General features: G+C 61.2%; 2 protein-coding genes across 8 annotated transcripts; both read right to left on the bottom strand.

Annotated features, from left to right (window-relative positions):
- Nucleotides 1-1,032: 1,032 nt before the first annotated feature.
- PDLIM7 (PDZ and LIM domain 7) lies at nt 1,033-17,780 on the bottom strand. 7 transcript variants are annotated; one of them, XM_066329337.1, is made up of 22 exons: nt 17,711-17,780; nt 16,373-16,479; nt 12,913-13,064; nt 12,574-12,604; nt 10,946-10,962; nt 10,213-10,367; nt 9,862-9,898; nt 9,240-9,278; nt 8,973-9,127; nt 8,597-8,633; nt 6,749-6,787; nt 6,473-6,618; nt 6,088-6,124; nt 5,282-5,320; nt 5,001-5,158; nt 4,620-4,656; nt 3,639-3,697; nt 3,320-3,554; nt 3,062-3,242; nt 2,806-2,926; nt 2,217-2,332; nt 1,033-1,948 (listed from the first exon to the last, which is right to left on the bottom strand). In XM_066329337.1, the coding sequence occupies exons 2-22, from the start codon at nt 16,475-16,477 to the stop codon at nt 1,862-1,864; spliced, it is 1,983 nt and encodes a 660-aa protein (XP_066185434.1). In that variant the 5' UTR covers nt 16,478-16,479; nt 17,711-17,780; the 3' UTR covers nt 1,033-1,861. The 7 variants fall into 7 exon arrangements, with proteins under 7 accessions (XP_066185434.1, XP_066185435.1, XP_066185436.1 ...); XM_066329338.1 differs by lacking the exon at nt 17,711-17,780 and adding an exon at nt 17,125-17,230; XM_066329339.1 differs by lacking the exons at nt 8,597-8,633; nt 8,973-9,127; nt 9,240-9,278.
- A 193-nt stretch (nt 17,781-17,973) lies between these two features.
- Nucleotides 17,974-21,329, bottom strand: DOK3 (docking protein 3). The gene is made up of 5 exons (XM_066329324.1): nt 20,893-21,329; nt 19,291-19,584; nt 19,076-19,169; nt 18,812-18,984; nt 17,974-18,730 (listed from the first exon to the last, which is right to left on the bottom strand). The coding sequence occupies exons 1-5, from the start codon at nt 20,947-20,949 to the stop codon at nt 18,014-18,016; spliced, it is 1,335 nt and encodes a 444-aa protein (XP_066185421.1). The 5' UTR covers nt 20,950-21,329; the 3' UTR covers nt 17,974-18,013.
- Nucleotides 21,330-21,354: the final 25 nt, after the last annotated feature.

The following is a 21,354-nucleotide window of genomic DNA, read 5'->3' as shown; positions in this document are numbered from 1 at the left end:
AGCCAAGGACAGCAGGGCTGGTTCAGGGGCTGCTCACGTGCAGCCACAGCCACCTCACCTTCCCCTGTGTTTCCTCTGACCTTGGCTGCACAGCTGGGACTCACACGCGGGCACTCAGCCCTGCTCCTGCTGGCCCTGCCAGGCACACACCAGCTGTTTCCGTCCCTTGGTACGCCCATGTCCTGCTGCTTCTGTGTGACCAGGCCATTGCTCACACGTGCTCTAGCTTGAGTCCCTGGCCCAGCCCCAGCCTGTCTTTATCCCTCGACTTTCCTCGCCCCATTTTTGATGTGCTTGTGCATTCCTGGAACTGGCAGTGAGAAGATGTGGCACCGCAGCCCAGATCTGGGTGATGCCAGGAGGCATTTTGGCTTCCCGCAGCCAGCTCCTGCCCCCGGCAGAACCTTCCAGTAGATGAGCAAGACAATTTTCCTTACAATTGCTCATCACGGTAAGAGCTGCAATTATTAATGACCGTTCCAGCTGTCAGAGTGGAGAGGGAGGAGAACACACACTTCCCTACAGCCACTGCCCTCGAGCCCGTTCCAGCCGGCGGTGCTGGTGTGGCCTCACACCCGTCCTTGGGGACGGCAGCTGCTTCGCGTGAGCAAACGCTTGGCTGCTCCACGCCAGAGAACGCCCAGAGCTGGTGCACGTGGCCCACGCGTGCCCCACGACTCCTCATCCCCTCTACAGGACTCGAGGCCAGGGCATGGGGACCGAAGGACATTGCCACGGGTATGCAGGGACCCCTAGTAAGGTCTGACCCCTTCCCCATCTCTCCTTGCTGCATTTAGCCCCCTAGATTAATTACTGCCTCCATTTGCGGTCCTGCCAAGGATGACCCAGTCGACACGAGGGGTCAAGCCTGGGCTGACACAGGCAGAGGAGGAGAAATCTGAGATGAAGATTTTCCCTGGAAAGCTGGAAGGAGCTGAGTCAGGCCCCAGAGGGAGCGGGATGAGGGCAGAGCATGATCTTCCCAAGCCAGCTGCACCTCACTTGGCAAAACCACTGGCCTGGAGACAGCCGGCACTTGCAGAGATGTGTTTATTAAAGGCACTAAAAGCACCGTGGCTACATCAGTGCAGCCCGACCAGAGGGTGTGGGTTGGGGGGAGGCATCGATGGCCCCAGGATGGCAGTGGCAGAGAGCTCTTTGGTAGGAAGCTGTGCCCAAGCCTTGCAGGAGCAGCTGTCTGGCTGGGCTGGCCATCAGCACACACTGCCAGCCCATGCCAGGCTGGGGGCACTGCCAGCCCCAGGGGAGCAGTGGGCCAGCAGGGTGGGGGGCATGAGGCACAGACACCCCCAGAATGCAACCGGGGCAGGAAGCCACCTGCAGGAAGCAGTTTGAGGGATGGCTGGTGGGTTGTCATGGGCAGGGCCCAGCAGGAGAGCAGGGCCAGGTCTCCAGCCCCAACCACACAGCAGGGAAATTGGAGGAGAGTGAGACAGGAGCTGGTCCTCACCCACTCAGGGATGTGTAAGGAGTATCTGTGCCCCACCACTGAGCTGCCAGGCAGCACAGGAGCAGCCCAGCTGTGGCAGACCCCCTCCAATTCCTGCCTCAGCATAGTTGTGCCCACCATGCTGTGTGGCTCAGGGGCAGGAGATCCATGCAGCATCCCCTTCCCAGGGCTCCTCGGGCCAGTTGAGAAGCAGTATAAGAAGCCACCCAGCTATAAGGGGCTCTGGACCCAGCACTGTATCTGGCTGTAGTTGAGCCAGGAGCTGCCAGGAAAGAGGCAGGAGCAAAGGAAAGGGCCAAGGGCCCACCTAGCTCCCTGGGGACAGCAGGGCAGGGGGAGAGGAGCATGCAGGGCCAGGGGCATGTGTGGGCACAGCTGAACTCCCACCCCTCACACGTGGGAGAAAGCATGGCTCTTGCACAGCGGCTTGTCCTTCTTGGAGTAGAACGTCTTCCCTTCCAGGTTGGTCTGGCAGATCTGGGGAGGAGAGTGCAGGTGTCAGGCTGGGGGGCTGAGCCAGCCTCTGGATCCCCCACAGCTCAGCACTGGTGTCACACAGGGACCAGGGACCACTCCACAGGGCCCTGGGGCACTGCCAGGGACCAGAAGGCCCAGAGCAGAGTCCCAAGTCCCCATAAGGGAGGCAAGTGGGAAAAACTGTAGCAGCAGGTCCCCTGTGCTGCTGGTGTACCCCACCCATAGCAGGACTGCGGGGAGAAGTCGGGGAGGGAGACACACTGCTCACCGCACAGACAAAGCAAGTGTCGTGCCAGCTGAACCCCAGCGCCTCCAGGAACCGGTCCCCAGCATCAATCTTGAAGTCACAGCCGCGGCACTTGGTGCCAAACATCTTCTCATAGTCTGTAAGGAAAGACAGAGCCCAGGTCAGCACTTCCATGCACTACAGCTGCTCATCCCAGGGGAGCAGGGCTGCAGCTCAGCCGGGATCCCACAGGCACAGCCTGGAGACAACTCTGCCGCCCCCATCCAGGTGAGATAATGCCCTGGACACACGGGAGAGGTGCAGGGTGGCCCAGCCACCACAGGGCTCCAGGGGGAGGAGAAGAACCTCATCTCCCAGGATGCAGCACTCGCTTTGATGTACATCCTCCCTCATTGCCATGGCAACATAGGAGCGATGGCACTATCCTGCAGCTAGGGAGAACCAGGATGGAGGGCTAAGGCTCTGGGATTGGGATCTCCATGCTCCCCACAGCCCAGGGGGAGCCCCACAGAGCAGGGCAGCTCATGCTCCCAGCCCTGCGTGTAGCTGCTGAGTCTCAGTGGTGCCCCAGGGCCACATAAGATAACACATGGGGTCCCCTGGGTCCTACCTCTCTCGCAGTAGGGCTGTCCCTCCTCCATGTAGAAGGCTCGGTTGCGGATGGGAGTTTTGCAGGCGTTGCAGGTGAAGCACTGCACATGCCAGGTCATCTTCAGTGCGTGCATCACCTCCTGGAAGGGAGCCACTGTCAGCCAGGGGCAGGACCACAAGGGCAGGAAAGGACAAGGAATCCCCTGAGATGGGACCAAGGTGGGAAGCGACAGAGCCAGGCACTCACAGCAGAGGGCAGGCTGAGGGACACTCACCCCAGTGATCTTCTTCTTGCACTTGGCGCAGCTGGGTGCGTAGCGCGTGTCGTAGCACTTGGGGCAGAAGATGGAGCCTTTCTCTTCAAAGAAGCCGCCCTCATCCAGCACCTTCCTGCACTGGCAGCAGGTGAACTCCTCGGGGTGGTAATAATGTCCCAGCGCCACGAGGTACCGTCCCCTGTGGCAGGACAGAGCCACGTCAGCCAGGCCGGGGCCCAGGACGGTGGCGTGGCAGTGGTGGCGGCCAGGGCTCACCTGATGACCTTGTTGCACTTGTAGCAGAGAGGGGTGCGGCCGGGCCCCTCGGGGGCTTGCTGGGCTGCCTGCACGATGGAGCTGCGGTTCTGCATGGGGGTCGGCGTGGCCGGCTGGCTGTGCTTGCTCACCACCGTGCTCGTCTTGTCCGGGGCGTAGCGCTCGGCAAACGAGGGGTCCACAGCCCAGGGTGGGCGGCTGGTAGGGCTGGGAGTGGCACTGGGGGTCCTGGGGGCTGTGTACACACACAGGTCTTAAGGACAGTGCTCCTGATCCCTCGGCAGCCCCTCCCCAAAAAGCCCAGAGATGTTTTGCTCACCCAGTCCTGGCTCAGTCTTCATCGTTGCTCCTGGGGACGGGTCCGGCACGGAGACCTGGCTACAGAACAAGCAGTTAATCCAGGCTGCCCTGCTCACCCCCACTGCCCAGGGTGGGCAGGCAGGGCTCCCCACCCCTACAAGCAGGAGGGAGCTGGCCAAGCCCCCATGCCCAGTGGTAGGTTGTTCAGTGATGACGTACTGAGCCAAGGGCCTTCAGTCCTGCCAAGACACACATCCCCAGGGCTGTGCCCCCACTGTGGTGGTCTGGGGAGTGGCAGGAGGGACAGTTCTGAGCTTCTTCAGACAGACTAGAGAACCCCAGGGACCACACAGACTTTGGCTGCCTACCATGTGATGAACTATGTAATGACCACCCCAAGTCTCATTGGGGTGCAGGGGGACCTGGACGTTAAGTGATGCAAGGAGCCCCAGGGCCCAGCTCAGCAGCGCTGGGAACAGGCGTGGCAAGCCAGGGCTAAAGAGGCACAACCCACCGAAAGAGAAGGGACAGGGAGAGGGGGAGAGCCAGTGGCTTTGTGTGTCTCCAAGACAAATTCCAAAAGCAGATGGCAACAAACCCAACTTTTGTGTCAGAGCAAACTGGGCAGAGCTGGTACCCAAGGGCGATGGCAGCAGGGCAGGAGGTGTCACAGAGAGCTAAAGGCAAAAAATGGGGTGCAGTCCACCCTTCTGCATGGCTGCAGAGAACTAGGAACAACCCTGACAAGTTGGTGACATCCATTAGCTTGATTGCCCCACAGTCCCACGCCAGGCTTGCAGGACACTGTGCCCCAGGTACAGATGCTGCCCAAACATCACAACCCAGTGAGATTTGGCCAGTGCCATCAGCCACACCCAACCCACTGTTTCTGGAACACCATGGCGCAGCTCAGCATTCCCAGCTGAGGGGCAGCAGTGCCCAAGGAGTTCTGCCCAGGACATGCAGCCCCCCAGCTCCTGCTGCCACACACTTCCCTTACCTGGGCTTCCTAACAAACACATCATCATGATCCTCCACTGAGTGCAGCAGGAGAGAAAGGAGGAAACAGTCAGTCCTCACAGACCGAGGCCCGCGCACAAGAAGAGGGGAAAGGGAAAAGAGGAAAACCAACCTCTCCTCCCACCAACCCCTGCCCCAAAACAAAGCCCTGCCCAGCCACAGGGCAGACCAAGACCCCAGACTGATGTCACCACCATGAGACCACGCACAGCCCCAGGCAGCTCCCACTGACTCAGCCACCCCACAAAGATCACATGGGACCAAACCCAACGTTCCAGTGCCACTCCAGACTCTGCTGGCCCCTGGCAACCCAGGAAGAGTCCAGCACCCTGAGCCAGTGCCAGGCCCTGTGGGAACTCACTGCTGCTGTCTGTGCCCGTCAGCTGGGCTAGTTTGCGGAAGGTGCGGGACTGGGAGGTCCCGGTGCGGGGCTGCCAGTCCTCAGCATCCTCTATCAGTCGCAGCTTCCCAGGGTTGCACCCAGGGGCACTGGGGGGCTCCAGAGGCTGCGGGGGCTGTCTGTGAGTGACAGAGGGCAGGAGCTCAGCCAGCACAATGCACAGACCCTGCTCTAGAACAGGGAAGCACTCCAAAAGGTGCCCTGGCACAATGCCAACACCTCTGCCAGACCCTGGCACTCACCGCTGCTCCACTGTGCCCCAGCTGGACCCATAGGAATCCCTGTGGCATCAGAAGAAATTGCGGCACGGCGGTCAGTGGCTGATCCACGGCTCAGCCCATGCTTCCCATACGCACCCACAATCTCAGAGATGCAAGAACCTCATAGAAATGCTGACAGCATTCATTGCTGACCAGCCTTGCAGCCGTTCCATGACCACACAAGACATCGTGCCCTTAGGTACAGTGCCCACCATGTGACTCCAAAAACACCCAGCAAAGTGTTGTGTCACCAGCCACCCCTACACACTGTGCTGCATATTGGCCTCCCCAGCTCGTGTCAGCAGTGCCCAGCAGGTCTTGCCTGCACACCCATTTGGGGACAAACCAAATGGGTGATGGGTGCCCAGGCAGGAACCTCCCAAGGTGAAGGTCAAAGCAGTGGCTGAGCACCGGCAGTGCCTGTTGTGGGGTGAGCACAGGGTGGGCTCTGCAGCTCCACCACCAGCTCAGCTCTGGGAGAGGACAGAGAGAAGAATCCACAACAGGGCGAAGAGTTTGCCCAGAGTAATGAGAAGTAGTGATGCTGAGGGAAAATGATCCAGCAGCACTCACTCAGCTCTGCCACACCAGGGTCACAGTGCAATGTGTTCCAGGTGCAGGTGCTACTTGGCACCTCCCAACATCCCATAGCCAGGTTTTCCCAGTGCCATCAGCCTCCTCCACTCCTTGTATGCCCAAAAGGCTAAGGTACAGCTCAGCATCCCCAGCTCAGAGCCAGCAGTGCCCAGAAACCTGGGACATGCAGCCTCAGCACATGCTCTCCTTACCTGGGCTTTTTAACAATCTCATCCTCACCATCCTCCACTGAATGTAGCAGGAAAGAAAGGGGGAGGTGGCATCAGTCTGCAGTGACTGATGCCCAGGAAAAGCAGGAAAGGAAAGGAGGAAAACCAACCTCCCTCACTCAACACTCCCTCACCCCATCACACAGCCTGCTTGGCCATGGGGCAGAGCATGGCCCCAGACCAACAGCACCACCACAAGCCCACACACAGCCACCGGCAGATCTCGCTGGCTCAGCTGCCCTCAAGAGGTGACTCGGGGCCAAAATCAAACTCCTGATGCCACGTCACCCCACTGCCTCTCCCAGCATCTGCTTAGCCCACAACAGCCCCACATCCCCAGCCAGTGCCAGGCCCTGTGGGAACTCACTGCCATCTGTGCCCGTCAGCTGGGCCAGTTTGCGGAAGGAGCGGGACTGGGAGGTCCCGGTGCGGGGCTGCCAGCCCTCAGCGTCCTCCAACATCCGCAACTTCCCAGGATCACACCCGGGGGTACTGGGGGGCTCCAGAGGCTGCCTGTGAGTGACAGAGGGCAGGAGCTTCAGCCAGCACAATGGACAGACCCTGCCCAACACTGCAGCACAGAGCAGTGCTGCCGAAGGTGACTTGACACAGGGCAACACCTCTGCCAGATCCTGGCACTCACCGCTGCTCCACTGTGCCCCAGCTGGACCCATGGGAATCCCTGTGATATTGGAAAAAACAGCAGCACAACAGTCACTGTTTGACCATCCCATGCCATACCCACAGCTCCACGGGGCATGTGCCATGTGGAAATACTGACCAGCAGCCTTGCAGCTGCTTCACAGCCGCATGGGATGCAAAGCACCAAGAGCAGTTGCTGCCCAGCTCCTCCGAACATCTCCCGCAATGTGCTGTGATTGTCACCAGCCACCCCTACCCAGCTGGGTGCTTGGGGCAGGACCCTCCCCAGGTGACAGTCAGAGCAGTGGCTGAGTGTTGGCAGTGCCTCTGTGCAGCTCTGAAAACACCTCAAGTCTGGGAGAGTGGACAGAGAGGGAAGGAAGAACCCCCAGCAGTGCAAAGAGCACCCCCAGAGTGACCGCAAGCAGTGAAGGTGAAGTGGTTGTGGAGGCTGAACCTGGCACGGGCACCTTGTGGCTCCTGCTGCTGCCCCTTACCTGGGCATTTTAACGGGCTCATCCTCACCATCATCCACTGAGGACACCAAGAGAGAAAGGGGGAGATGAAGTCAGTCTGCAGCAACTGAGGCCCAGGCACAGCAGGAAGGAAAGGGAAGGGAAAGGAAGGAAAAATGCCCTCTCCTCCCATTGCCCCCCTGCCCCAACACACAGCCCTGCCCAGCCACAAGGCAGAGCACAGCTCCAGCCCAGCGGCACCACCACGAGCCCACAAAGCCCTGGGGAACTCCTGCTGGCTCAGCTGCCACAGAGGGCCCAAGTGGGGTCAAAAGCAATGCCCTGCTGTAACAATACACCATGGCCTTTATCCAGTTGCCCCAGCAAAGCTGGGCACATCTGGGCAGTCAGCCAGTGCCAGACCCCGTGGGAACTCACTGCTGTTAGCGCCCACCAGCCGGGCCAGTTTGCGGAAGGAACGGGACTGGGATGTCCAGGTGTGGGGCTTTGAGTCATCAATGTTCTCTAACATCCGCAGCTTCACAGGGTCACACACAGTGTCACTGGGAGGCTCCAGCAGCTGCCTATGAGTGACAGAGGGCAGGAGCTCAGCACCAGGACTGGACCCTGCTCTGGAACAGGGAAGCACCCCCAAAGATGCCCTGGCACATGCCAACACTTCTGCCAGACCCTGGCACTCACCGATGTTGCCCTGTGCCCCAGCTGGACCCACGGGCATCCCTGCAGTATCAGAAAGAATGGTGGCACAACAGTCAGTGTTTGACCAGCCCATCCCTCCCCATGTGCATCCCCAGCCCCAGAGATGCATGAGCCTTGTGGAAATGCTGACAGCGTTCACTCCTGACCAGCCTTGCAGCCATTCCATGGCCCCACACAACATTGTGCCCCAGGTCTGGTCTAGTTCCCTACCCTGCAACTCCCAACACCCCCAGCAAAGTGCTGTCAGTGCCACCAGCTACCCCTGCCCACTGTGCTGTATTTTGGCCTCCCCAGCTTGGTGCCAGCAGTGCCCAGTGGGTCCTGCCTGCACACCCTGCATGAGGCCACCTCATCTGGGAACAGCCTGCCTGGCTGGTGGTGTCTGGGCAGGACCCTCCTGAGATGACAGTCAGAGCAGTGGCTGAGCACTGGCAGTGCCTCTTTTGTGGGGTAAGCACAGGGCAGAGCCTGTGGCTCTGCCAACAGTTTGGTTCTAGGAAGAAGGAAAGGACAGGACAGAGGGTGGAGGATAAGGAGAGGAGAGAAGAAACAGCAACAGAGCAAAGAGTTTCCCCTAGTGATTGCAAGCAGTGAGAGAGAATAAGCCATGTGGGCATAACCCAGAGTGGGCACCTTGTGGCTCCTGCTGCTGCCCTGGCACACGCTCCCCTTACCTGGGCTTTTTAATAAATTCATCCTCACCATCCTCCACTGAGTGCAACAGGAGAGAAAGGGGGAGATGGAGTCAGTCTGCAGCAACTAAGGTCCAGGAAAAGCAGGAAAGGAAAGGAGGAAAACCAACCTCCCCACCCATCATCCTCTCACCCCATCACACAGCCTGCTTGGCCATGGGGCAGAGCATGGCCCCAGACCAACGGCACCACCACAAGCCCACACACAGCCACCGGCAGATCTCGCTGGCTCAGCTGCCCACCTGGAGGTAAAACCCAAGCTCCTGAGTGCTACATCACCCCACTGCCTCTCCCAGCATCTGCTTAGCCCACAACAGCCCCACATCCCCAGCCAGTGCCAGGCCCTGTGGGAACTCACTGCCATCTGTGCCCGTCAGCTGGGCCAGTTTGCGGAAGGAGCGGGACTGGGAGGTCCCGGTGCGGGGCTGCCAGCCCTCAGCGTCCTCCAACATCCGCAACTTCCCAGGATCACACCCGGGGGTACTGGGGGGCTCCAGAGGCTGTGGAGGCTGCCTGTGAGTGACAGAGGGCAGGAGCTTCAGCCAGCACAATGGACAGACCCTGCCCAACACTACAGCACAGAGGAGTGCTGCCAAAGGCACTGTCACCAGACCCTGGCACTCACCACTGCTCCACTGTGCCCCAGCTGGACCCATGAGCATCCCTGTGATATTGAAAAGAACGGTAGCACAACACTCAGTACATGATCACTGCTCAGCCCATCCCTCACAAATGCACTCCAGAACTAAGAGAAGTTGGAGACACTCAGCCAGCTCTGCCCTGCCATCCTGTAGCCCCACGCCAGGATCATGGCACACTGTCCATTCTCTAGAACCTCCCAATACCCCCAGCAAGGTGTTGTCAGTGCACCAGCCTTCTCCAGATCCCTTTTCCTCAAGAAGCAATGGCAGAGCTTGGCCTCCTTAGCTTGGTGCCAGCAGTGCCCAGCAGGTCCTACCCAGCACAGGACATCTTGTCTGGCCAGTGGGTGTCCTGGCAGGACCCTCCCAAGGTGATGGCCAGAGCAGTGGCTGAGCTCTGGTGGTGCCCACTGTGGGGTGAGTGCAGGGCGAGCTCTACAGCTCCACCAACAGCTCAACTCTTGGACAGGGAAAGAAAAAACAGCAACAGAGCAAAGAGTTTCCCCTAAGTGACTGCAGGCAGCAAGAGAGAACCAGGTGTGTGGGCTGAGCCTGGGGTGGGCACCTTGTGGCTCCTGCTGCTGCTCTAGCACACGCCCCCCTTACCTGGGCTTTCTAACAAGCTCGTCCTCACCATCCTCCACTGAGCACAGCAGGAGAGAAAGGGGAGATGGAGTCAGTCTATGGCAACTGAGGCCCAGAGACAGAGGAAAGGGAAAAGGACTCCTCCCACTGCCCACCTGTCCCAACACACAGCCCTGCCTGGCCACGGGGCAGAGCACGGCCCCAGCCCAGCAGCACCACCATGAGCCCACACAGCCCCAGGCTGCTCCGCCTGACTTAAGTGCCCCACAGGGCCAAAACCAACACTCCACAAGGAACCAAAGCCCTTATCCAGCTCCAGTTTCCCCAGCAGAGCTGGGCAGTCAGCCAGTGCCAGGCCCTATGGGAACTCACTGCTGTCTGCGCCCACCAGCCGGGACAGTTTGCGGAAGGAACGGGACTGGGAGGTCCAGCTGTGGGGCTTTGAGTCGTCAATGTCCTCTAACATCCGCAGCTTCACAGGGTCACACACAGGGGTGCTGGGGGACTCCAGCAGCTGTGGGGGCTGCCTGTGAGCGACAGAGTCATCTGTCAAATCTGACAGATCTCCTGGGGCTGGTCCCACACCTTGCCCAGCACACCAGCACCAGAGATGCCACATCTTCTCTTACTCCCCCACCCCTCAACTTCTCCCTCACAAAGGCTGGGCCTGTGACTCTGGAATGACCAACACCATTCCTGGCAATTTGAAACCGGCCCCAAGGGCCAGAAAGAGAAAGGACAGAGTAAGAATAAGCCAAGGTCAAAAAACACCATCAAGAGAAGCTGCACCACAGCTGTCTATGGCAGTGCCACCTGGCCCTGGGCACTGTGCCCAGCACAGCCCATCAGCACTTGTCCAGCACAGCCACATCCTGGGGAACAGGGAATGGATCACACACAAGGACACTCCAGGACCCCAGAAGCTGGCAGAGACACGCAGCTGTCCCCTCTACCCTGAGGACAGCTTGGTGCCAGGAGTGACCCACCCACATGGGCAGAGCAGGCACCTGCTGCCCATCCCCAGGCTGGCCCTGCCCCGGAAAACAGGGCACTGGCAGGGAGGCATGCAGGGAGGATAGAGAGAGCAGGTAAAAGGCTTACTGACTTGTCAAGGCTCAGCACCTGTAGGGAGAGGGAAAGAGAAAGGGAGGAGAGAAAGAAAGAAAAAGGAAGGTGAAATTAGACCTGCAGCACCCAAGAAGTTTCCAGAGCTCACTTATGGCCTGCATTAGTCCCCCTATCCCTGACTCTCACACCCAGCTCACCCAGGGCTGAGAGCACACTGGGACACAGAGGCAGATGCCAGCAGACCAGACTGTGCTCCCTCAGTCGCCCGAACAGGCCTGGATACCCAGGGCAGTCAGTGCCACATCCCACTCCATTGCCCACTTCCTGGGCACTACAGCAGCTCTGGCAGGAGCAGCAGGGACCAGCAGCTGCTGGACATGTGCAGCAGAGCCAGGGGAGAACGATGTGGCAGAGCTGGAGGCCATCACTCTGCCCAGCCCCTTCCTGCAGCCAAGGGAACATCAGGACTTCCCCAGGCAGGCACCGGCCTCTGGTCACAGCCAGCCACCGTTTCCCTGCCACTGCAGATGCCAGCCAGTGTCCTGCTACAGCCACCTTGTCAATCCTGGCAGGAGTCCCCACAGACTGACACGTCCCTGAGCAAGGGACCGGCACCAACGTGGCTGTGTGTCCCTGTGTGTGACAGTTCTGTTGTGCCACCTCGGCACCGGCCACCGGTTACTCCGGCACGGGCACTGTCACCCGCTCCCACCCAGGGTGCCTGGCATGCAAGGCGCAGCAGGGCCGGGCAGCAGGCTCCCCCCGATCCTCAGGGAGCAGGATGGACAGCAACATACCCGTTGTGCTGGGGGGTGCAGGCGGGCGCCAGGGGCGCGTACGTCACGGGTTTCGTCACCAGCCCGGGCCGTGGGTTCGGAGGTGAGCCGGCCCCAAAGGGCCGAGCTGTTTTGTTGAGGGCGGTGCTGGGAGCGAAGTTATATTTCAGGGGTTCAGAGCAGGGGAGTGAGTCCTGAGCGAGACAAAACACACAGACACGGGCTCACACGTCAAGCAGCATGCAAGGGGCAGCCCTGGGCCAGGCAGCGCAGCAGGCAGCCAGGTAGGAAAGCCAGACAGCACGTGCACCTTTGGAGACCAGGCTCTGCCAGGCTGGCAGTCACTCCACTGGGCACCTTGCCCAGTGACAGCAGATCACAAACCCAGCCTGAGGGTCATTTGAAGATTAGTAGGTGCTCCGGACACTCGCTGCTGCCCGTGGCAGGGCGGTGCATGCACACACGCCAACTGCAACTGTCCCATGGCACAAAGCTGAACACATGCGGGTGGCTTCTGCACAGGAGCCACCAGTCACCAGCCCCAGCCCTGACTCCCTGTGCCAGAGCACTCCCCAGCACTAGCAAACATCCTGCTGCACCTGCCCGGCCTCCTCCCCTGTGCTGGCCCCTCTGCATCCCTGCCCACACCCAGCATCAGCAGGGGCACAGACAATCTGGGCCCGGCACCTACTGCGCAGATCCCGCTCCCTCTGATCCTCCACAGAACCAGAGCTCAGAGCTGCTCCTCCGGCTGGGTTTTCTAGACCTCCAAACACCCCTCAGCCCCCTAAAAAACCCCAGAGCAAAGTCCATTTGTTTGACTACACTGAAATTCCTTTCCCCTGAGATGAGGCTGAGCTGCCACTGCGGCACCAGGAGCAACACGTACCTTCTGCGGCTTCCCCAGCTGGTTCTGGGCTCTGTAAGAGAGGAGACAGATGGGCAGGTACTGGAGTTGGTCCAGACACCACCAGCATGCTGATGCCCTAGGGATACAGCACCCAACCAAGGGGAAACATGGCCAGCTGGCAATGCCCTGTGGCTTGCAGTCAGGTTAAGCCTTATCCAGGCAAGCAGAGCCCTTGGACACAGCCAGGGACTTCCAGGCTCTGAGTAAGGAGCAGTGATGCTGAGAGATGGAATTGCCAGGAGGTGGCACTGGTCAGAGGGTGCTGATTACACTCCAGTCATACCAGAACCCCGTATCTGAGGGACCCATGATTCCTACCTGCTCAAGGTAAGGCAGAGCCTGTCCCCACAGGCGCGGATCCTGTTCTGGGCCTCGATGTGTGTCATGGCACTGGTGCTCTCCCCGTCGATGTACAGGACCCAGTCGCCCACTCCCACACCGGCCTGGGCTGCCTTCCCACCCAGAGTCAGCTGCAGGACAGACAGAGTTAGGGAGAGCTGGAACAGCCAAGCAATGATGTGGGAGCAGAGGGACATACTCGTGAGGGCAGGGGCCTGCCAAGGCCCAGGACCCCCAGCCCAGCACAGGACACCATACAGACCTGACCCACAGGAAAGTGGGGACCTCCAGATTACTTCCCATTTCCCAGTGAATGAGGCCAGAGCAGCCTCTTCCCCTTGGCAGCAGCAGAAGGCAAAGCACTTCTCCAGGGCACTGCCCAGCCCCTGCCCTCTGGCATGCCTGGGGACCCTGCCAGCACCCCAGGGCCTCATCGCCGTGACGCCAAACACAGAGGCAGTGCTGCCTCAGCCTCGACGAGAAGCCCAGCCACCCCTTGGAGTCATCCCAGTGGTCCTGAGGCAGGAAGAGCACAGTGAGTCAGGGCCCATTGGGCAGCCCACATCTCACTGCAAACCACAGGCATGTCCAGCCCTTCGCCTGGGGCGGGGGAGGACAGGGGAGGCACCCCTTGGGCACTCCCCCAGCCGCCCTCACTCCCGTCCCGTTCCCACCAGGCACAGACATTACCTCATTCCCACAGAGGAGCAGGAGCCCTCCCGGGGCAGGGAGACACCCGCCCCCACCCACATTGCCTCGATGGGACAGCCAGGAGCACAGCCATGAGCTCCCCTTCCCGACAGGGTGCCAGGGATGCGCCTTGCCCCTGCTATAGCTCCATGGCACGGCTGTACACCAAGCCCATGCTGGGAAGTGGAGGCTGCCCGCCCCTGCCGCCAGGGATGCACAGCCAGAGGCGAGCAGGGCCCGGAGCACCGCACACAGCTCCCAGGCACTGACAGACAGACAGACAGACGTGGGCAGGCTGCAGCCATTCCTGCTCCTCCAGCATGGAAGAACTCGAGGCGCTTGGACCCAGACCAAGTATTTCCTCAAGTCCTGTTCGACATGAACATAAAGGAGCGAGCCAGATTCCCAGCACTGTCAGAGGGCTGAAAAATCCCTGCCACTGAGTCCTGGCCCCTCCTTGCAGAACTCGGCTCGCCCCAGAGACACACATCCATTCTCTAGGCCAGCACCAGCCCTCCATGCAAGGCCAAACATCACGCAGGGGCTGGATGTGGCTCTGTTCCACCTGCATCCCACTGCTATTCCCAGCAGCATATGGGTACCCCCACCCTGCCTTTTGTTCCTCCTGCCTGGCACAGGAGGGTGCCCTCAGCAGCAGTGATGCCCCCAAATCCAGGCCATGCTGCTGCAAGCCCCAGCTTGCTGCCCTGGAGGGCTGGGGAAGGCACGGGGCGGCTGCGTGGGTTTGGAGGCAGGAGCAGGAGTTTGGGAGAGGTTTTCACACAACTGCCCAGGAAGGGGAGAGCACGTCAGGCTGCGTCATGAAGCCTCACCCAGCCTGGTCAGCACTTCCCGTCCCCCTCCATGCCAACGTGCAGGAAACCCCTTTGACAGGTGCCAGCTCAGCCAGGAGCCGTGGCAGTGCCAGCACTCCTACTTCCCACACAGACCTGCTAACAAGGGCTTCCTTCCTCCCCTCTCCACCCAGTCTTTTGCTCCCCGCACCTCCATCGCCACATGCAGAGAGGTGCTTGCCTACTGCCCTGTCCAGGATAGAGCCTCCCTCAGTGCATCCCTCAGTACCTTCCCATCAGTAGCACCAAGGTGTCCCTCCTCTTTCCCAGGTGGCAGGTGCCAAGATGTGCCACAGAGCATCCAACTATCCAGACCGCAGTCCTTATCCTGGCTCTAGCACAGGGACCATGGTTCACAGCCTGCCTAGCCAGGGTGTCAGCACCCTAGCAGAGCCCCATGCCACAGGAGGTACATGTCAGAGGGCCACAGTGGCACCTCTTCTGTGTGATCAGTGAGTGAAACAGCCTCGCTGCTCACCCAGGAGTGCCACAGCAATGGACACAGCAGAAAGTCAAGCCAATGGACACACCAGTGCTGCCCACTCCTGCTGAGCAGGGCCCCACTGCAGCCCACAAAGCCGGGGCAGGGTGCTTCCTTCCAGCCTGCTGCGGCAGGGCCAGCTCATGGGAAGCAGTGGCCAACGACAGCAGCATGCTCTGAGCAGGAGCTCTGGGTCTGGGGATGCCTCTGGAGTGCAGAGCAGCACAGGCTCACACCTTCCCATCGGAGCACACCGCCCTGCATGCAGCCCAGCCTCACCACAGAGCCCACAAATCTGGCTATATCCCCTTGGGAATCTCCTTGCTGCTCCTGTCCTGCCCAGGAGGGCAGCACTGCCCAAGCCTCACCAAGCACTGCTTCACGAGGCCCCTGCCCCAGGCTCTGGGAGGCTCCTCCATCCGACCAGACCCTTTGTTAAGAACTGGCTCGCAGCCAAGAGAAACATTTTTTAGAGAATAAACTCGCTGAAGCCGTCTCTGTGTGCTCAGCAGAGATCAGCAGGCCCCAGGGCAGGCCACTCCAGCCTCACACAGTGCCCTCAGGGCCCGTGCTCCATGCTGGGATGCTGTGAGATCTGTGCCCTCTGGGACAGGTGTGCAGTGCCCGGCTCGTGCCAGGGGCAGGTCCCCAGCAGCACTCAAGGCCACGAGCAAAGCTGTCCTTTGAGAAGCAGCCTCCGTGCCAGCTGCCCAAGCGCCAGCGGCACAGGCGATGCAGTCACATTCCAAGGCTTATAAGGCAATTACATGGCCAAAGCCGTGGCCAGCACCCGCCCAGACATGGGGATCTGCACACATCCAGGGTCAGACCAAGGAATATCACAACAGGAGAGGCTCAAAGCAGCAGCCTCAGGCACAACCAGCTGTGGCACAATGGCTCTCACTGGAGAAACGGGAGAGTTTTGTGGAGGGAGTCACATCCCTATGCAGACAGCAGTACAGCTTCCCCCTCTCCATGCCCATTTCAGGAGTGACCTCAGACACAGAGTTGGGAGCTGTGCTGTGGAAGGGAGGGCAGAAGGGCACTGGCTAGGTCCTGGGATGCCAAGCCCAGTGCTGGGATGCAGACCAGGAAGCCAGTCCCACATCTCGGAGAGCAGATCCCCTCCGGCTGTGGTGGGCACACTCCGGAAGGGGCCTCCCCTGCCCCCCTCTGCAGAGGCTGTGCAGAATTTCACGTTCCTGCTTGCAGCTCTCTGCCCGGAACACCCCCGTGCTGGGCTGCAGCTGATAAGGGACCAAGGAGGCTACGTGGAGCCAGGCAGGGCAGGATGCAGCATTCCCAGGGCCCCAGCTCATCTACATCCCCCGTACGGCTCTGCCTCAGCCACTGCGGCCTCCCTCCCACAGAGGCAGGAGGAAGGATGGGTGTCACCAGCCTTGGTTTCTCTTACCCTGGAGATGGAGAGCGGCATGCTGAAATCCTTCCCTCCCTGCAGCCTGAAGCCCCAGGGTGCCGGCCCATTCAGCATCACCTTGTAGGACTCCATGTCGCCCATCTCTGCAAGGGAAGAGGGTGTGATCCCGTCGTTAGGGTATGTGGAAACAATGCAGGGAGAACAGGCGAGGAGAAGGTTTGGTGCCTGGCAGGGTAGGACAGGAGGCAGGTCACGTTTCCAGCTGTAACTCCACCCTAACTATCCTACACTGTGGTTAGAGACGCACCCCAAATCCATCAGCATCTCCTCCAGCAACGTCAGAGCTGAGGGCCCACACTAACACAGATTAGTGCCAGGGAGCCAGGCACAGCCCTGCTGCCACCCACAGTGGGGTGTCTGTGGGCTCTGCTCTCTTTCCAAACCTAGGATGTGCTCTCCCTTGCAGCAGCCCAGGAACTCCTGCTGTTGAGAGCCAAGGCCGTTCAGACCACAGAGAAGCAACAGCAGGTATAGAAGGATAGGAACCAGAAGCATTTTTGCCGGATGAATTATCAACAGCAACACAGGAGCTGCGTGATACCACCCGAGGCGCCTGGCAGAGCAGCCAGGCTGGCGCTCCGGCAGCCAGCCGAGCAGATGCTCCCTGGGAGCGAGCCCATCTCCGGGGCTCCGGCAGGAGGGAATTCCGGTGCTCCCCTGCCTGACAGCTGTCAGCCGGCCAAGGCTCCGGACAGATGGGCCAGCACCAGCCTCTTGCCACCTTTTACCTGGAAGAAGCCGCCAGACCCCCAGGAACGGCCCCAGGACCTTCCTCCCGAGGGCGGACAGGGCTCCCCACGCCTCGCACGGGCCGGCTGCAGGGCCGGGGGCCAGCGTGCCCCCGCTCTCCCCGGGCCGGGGCGGGCTATATAAGGCGTGTAAGACGACACCAGCCCGCTCCCCGCTCGGGAGGGCCAGGGGAAGAGCTGCGTGTCAGGCATTCCCGGCGCCCGGGAGCCGCGCAAGCCCCAGAGAGCCGCCGGGACGGGGCGGCCCGGAGAGGGCGGATAGCCCCCACCCCTCCCCGGAAGGACACGGCCCGACTAAACCGGGGGTCCCCAGCGTGCAAAAGGCAGGGCAGCCCTTCTTATTGCTCAGAAGCCCCACCCTGACCCGCGAGGGGCCTCGGGACCCCTCCCCATCCCACACCGCCTCCCCTCCCGGGGGTCGAGGACGGCCCGCTCTGCCCCGCACGGGCCCGACCCTGACCACCCGCCTTCCCCTTAAGCCAGGCCTCAGCCCTCCACCCCTTATGCCTCTATCCCCCCCAGCACAGGACGGAGCCCCCCATCACGGCCGGCTCCCCGGACTCACCCGCGGCCAGCGGGGCCCGGCGAAGCGGGCGGGAGCGGAGCGGAGCGGAACGGGCCGACACGGGACTCGAACCCGGGCACCGCCCCCAACCGGCACGGCCCCGCTGTATATAGGCTCGGGAGGGGGCGGAGCCAGCAGGCGTTCCGGCCAATTACCGTGCGCGCCTCTGCCCGCGGGGCGGGCGCGGCGGCGCCCCCTAGCGGGGAGGCGGGAGCTGCCCCCGCCCGTTCCCCCCCACTCCCCGCAGCAGCGGCGGAGCCCGGTCCGGGAAGGGCCTTTATTGACCGAACGGCACCGACCATATCAAGCCCAGTCCCGCGCTCCGGGGCTCTCCCGGCTCAGCAGCCGCACCAGCTTGGCCCGAAGGGTGCTGTGATGCTTGTGCCCGGAGCGCCCTGATAGCGCCTCCTGCCCTCTGCGCCCCCAGCCCGCGGCCCGCGGGTTCTGTGCCATGGCGGCCCGGTTGTCATAGAGGGGCCCCCCCTCACTGCTGTGGCCCTCGGGGGCCTGTCGGCACCCCAGCTCCCACTGCCCTTCCTCCTCCTCTTCCCGGGCCCCGGCTGGACGTGGTTCTGCAGTGAAGATGTTCTCGTAGAGATGCTCAGGGAGTGGCTTCCCCATGGCCCAGGGCTCAGCAGAGTCTGGCTGCCCTGGCACAAAGAGGGGCTGCTGGCCCCGGGCGATGGAGGCATAGACGATGGGGCATGAGCCCTCTGGCTCTGGTGAGGTGAAGCAGAGGAGGTTGGCAGAGGGATGGGAGGCAGGCTGTGTTCCCCCCAGAGCCGGGCTGGGCTGGGGATCATCGTTCCCATGCCCCCAGGGCTGGGGCTCAAAGCCCTGTGCAAAGAGCTGGGGGTCTGAGGCACAGAAAAGTCTGGGCTCCGGGGCGTCCTTGCCCTGCTGCTGGCAGGCAATGGCAGAAGCCACAGCCCGGCAGAGCTCAGGGGCCCTTGGGGTGCTGAAGGTGAAGGTGCCCTCGCCGGAGTCACTGCGGCGGCCAGCCTCGAAGGAGAAGACAGCCTGCAAGGTCAGAGGAGAGGGTGAGGGGCTGCCACCCACCTTGGGCAGGCAACAGCCCCAAGAAGGGAGTGGGGGACTCACCTGATCCTGGCCAAACTTGCGAAGGAAGGCGTAGGGCCACGTGAGCAGCGGCTGGCGGGTCTGGGGGTCCTTCAGCGTCAGGCTCTGGGGAAGGGCCGAGAGCAGGTAGTGCCCATGCAGCCCACAGCGGGTGGCTGCATCTGTCTGGACCACCAGCACCAAGAATTCAGTCACTGCGGGAGCCAAACAAGCCAAACAAACAAGTCAGCACTGCAGCACTAAGCTGCAGCCCGCCTCAGCCCTATTTACAACCCCAGCACCTACAATCCTGCCAGGATGAGTAGAGGGAATTCTCCTCCATGGGGACAGCAGGGCCAGGCTGGGAATGAGCACTACTCGGCATTCTCTCTTTTTCACCCTGAAACAAAAGAATGAGAGTATGACCTGGGATGTGGTGGGGGTGCACAAATTCCCTGCCTGTCCTGGAGCTTCTCAGCTCACCCAAATAGGGCTCTTGGCTCTGCCAGACCCCTTGGTACCTGGAAGGCCAGCTGGCAGAGCTGGGTGATCCATTCATCTCGCTGCTCAGCTGCCAGCACATAGCTCTTCTCTGTGGTGGTGAGGTAGAAAGCGGCAGTGGCTTTGGGGCAGCTCTCTGTGCCCACCGGGCCCACAGAGACACAGTCAGAGAGGCGGATCACCCGGCGGGCACATCGCTGCAGGGATGTCTTCTCTGGGATTGTGCCATCATCCCGCACATCGAACTTCTCCATGCGGGCCACGCCAGACGGGCTGGCGGCAAACAGCTGGGCTCGCATCTTCCTCCAGGACCTCTAGTGCATGGAAAGGGCAAAGGCAGGGAAAAAACGGGTCAGCAAAGAGCTGGCCACTGCATCGGGCAGCACAGGGCTAGCAGTCATACAGGGCATGAGGGGCATAGGGAAGACCTGGCCTGCACCTGCCAGATGCTGTTGGAGGGCACAGAGAACAGGGGCCAGCACAGACCCCTGAACTGTGGGGCAGGGCAGGCCCAAAGCTGGGCAGAGGGGGGCCTTGCCCCGAGCAGGCTTGGCATGGCTCACTGGGTGAGTCACACACTCCCAGCTCCCTGAGCACCAGGTCCTGCTCTTTGTTCCCTGCTGCAAGTGCTGGCCTGCCGACCCGCAGCTGAGCTCTCAGACTGTTCTCAGGACAGACCCTGATGCAAATTAAAGCCATTTTGAGCTGCTGAGGCTCCTGCTGGCAGCCTCACATCTGCTGAGCAGCCCGCTTCCTCCCAGGGGAGGCTCTGCAGCACCAGCACCTTCCCAGTCTGTCATGGGATAGCGGGGGCGCGTGCCACCATGTACCCCAAAAGTGCAGCAGAGCCTCCACCCTGCAGGAACCAGGCACAGCCAAGCACCCAAAATACTCACCACCCCCAGCCCACCTGCCTCCTCCACGGCAGGGCACCAGCTCCTCACACACAGGGCTGCCTGCTGAGCTTTTAGGGCTTGGTTCTTGTTTGGCAGGGAGGTCAGAATGTGATTGCAGGCCCACATATCCACTGAGACCCCCTCCAGGACATGGCCACCCTGCCATGGCGTGACCAGTGTGCCACCAGGACCTACTTCACCAATGCCTGACAGCTCCCTGGAGCTGGACCAACCCTGGGTCCTCTCACCATGTCACCCATACCCTTCCCCAACGACTGTGTCACTCAGTGCCCCCTCCAAGGGCACAGAGGAGCAGCCCAAGCCATGAGGGTGTTGCTGCATGGTGCTGGCCCCCCAGGGCCAGGCTGATGGAGGGCACAGGGACACATCCCACGTGTTGCCCCAGGGCCCCGCTCCCACACACACAACACGCTGGAGCTGCGCCACATTAACGCATGTTTATTCTTCCATCGCGACTCACGCGGTGACCAAGCAAGAAGGACCCGACACACCGGCGACCCAGAGTAGGTGCCCACACAGATGAGCCCCTTCAGCCACAATGGAAAGCCCCACTTAGGGGGCTGCTGAGCCCAGGGCTCCCCCAAGGACAGCTCTGGTAAGTCTGGCTCCAGTCGCCCCTTCCCAAGCTGCTGAGGGCCCAGCCCCAGGCCCGGCATCAGGACGAATCAGGGCAAACCCTCTACCAACCCCAAATCCACCCTTTACCTTTCCAAATTTGGTGTGCTGCACATAGAGGATCCCATCCTTCACGGGTCTCTCCATGGGCCCAGTTCACCCTGGCAGCCAGTACAAGGATCAGGGACTCGGGCTCCCCACAGCAGAGAAAATGTGACTGCTGCAGTCAAAGGCAAGGCATGGGGGCAGACTTCCTTCTCAGAGAGACTTCCCCTTTTTGAGGTGTGGGATGGGGGGCAGAGGCTGGGCCATAGGAGGTGTCCATGTGCCCGCCCTCCCCCTCACAGCAGGGCAGTGGGGCAGAACGCGGGGGCAGAGCACAGGAAGCACCTCAGGGAGTGCCTCACACGAGCATGGCACGCTGCACCTCGCCCTGGCTGCATCCTTCCAGCGTATCTGGGGAGATGGGAACAGCCACCCACTGTTGAGGAAAATGAACCCAGAAAAACTCTGTGGATTTGTGAAGAGCAACACAAGACCCCAATCTCACCA

The sequence above is a fragment of the Sylvia atricapilla genome, chromosome 14 (genome assembly GCF_009819655.1).
Source record: "Sylvia atricapilla isolate bSylAtr1 chromosome 14, bSylAtr1.pri, whole genome shotgun sequence".
Taxonomy (NCBI): Eukaryota; Metazoa; Chordata; class Aves; order Passeriformes; family Sylviidae; genus Sylvia; species Sylvia atricapilla.
The sequence above is the reverse complement of the archived record's forward strand: the minus strand, read 5'-3'. Positions and strand labels throughout refer to the sequence as shown.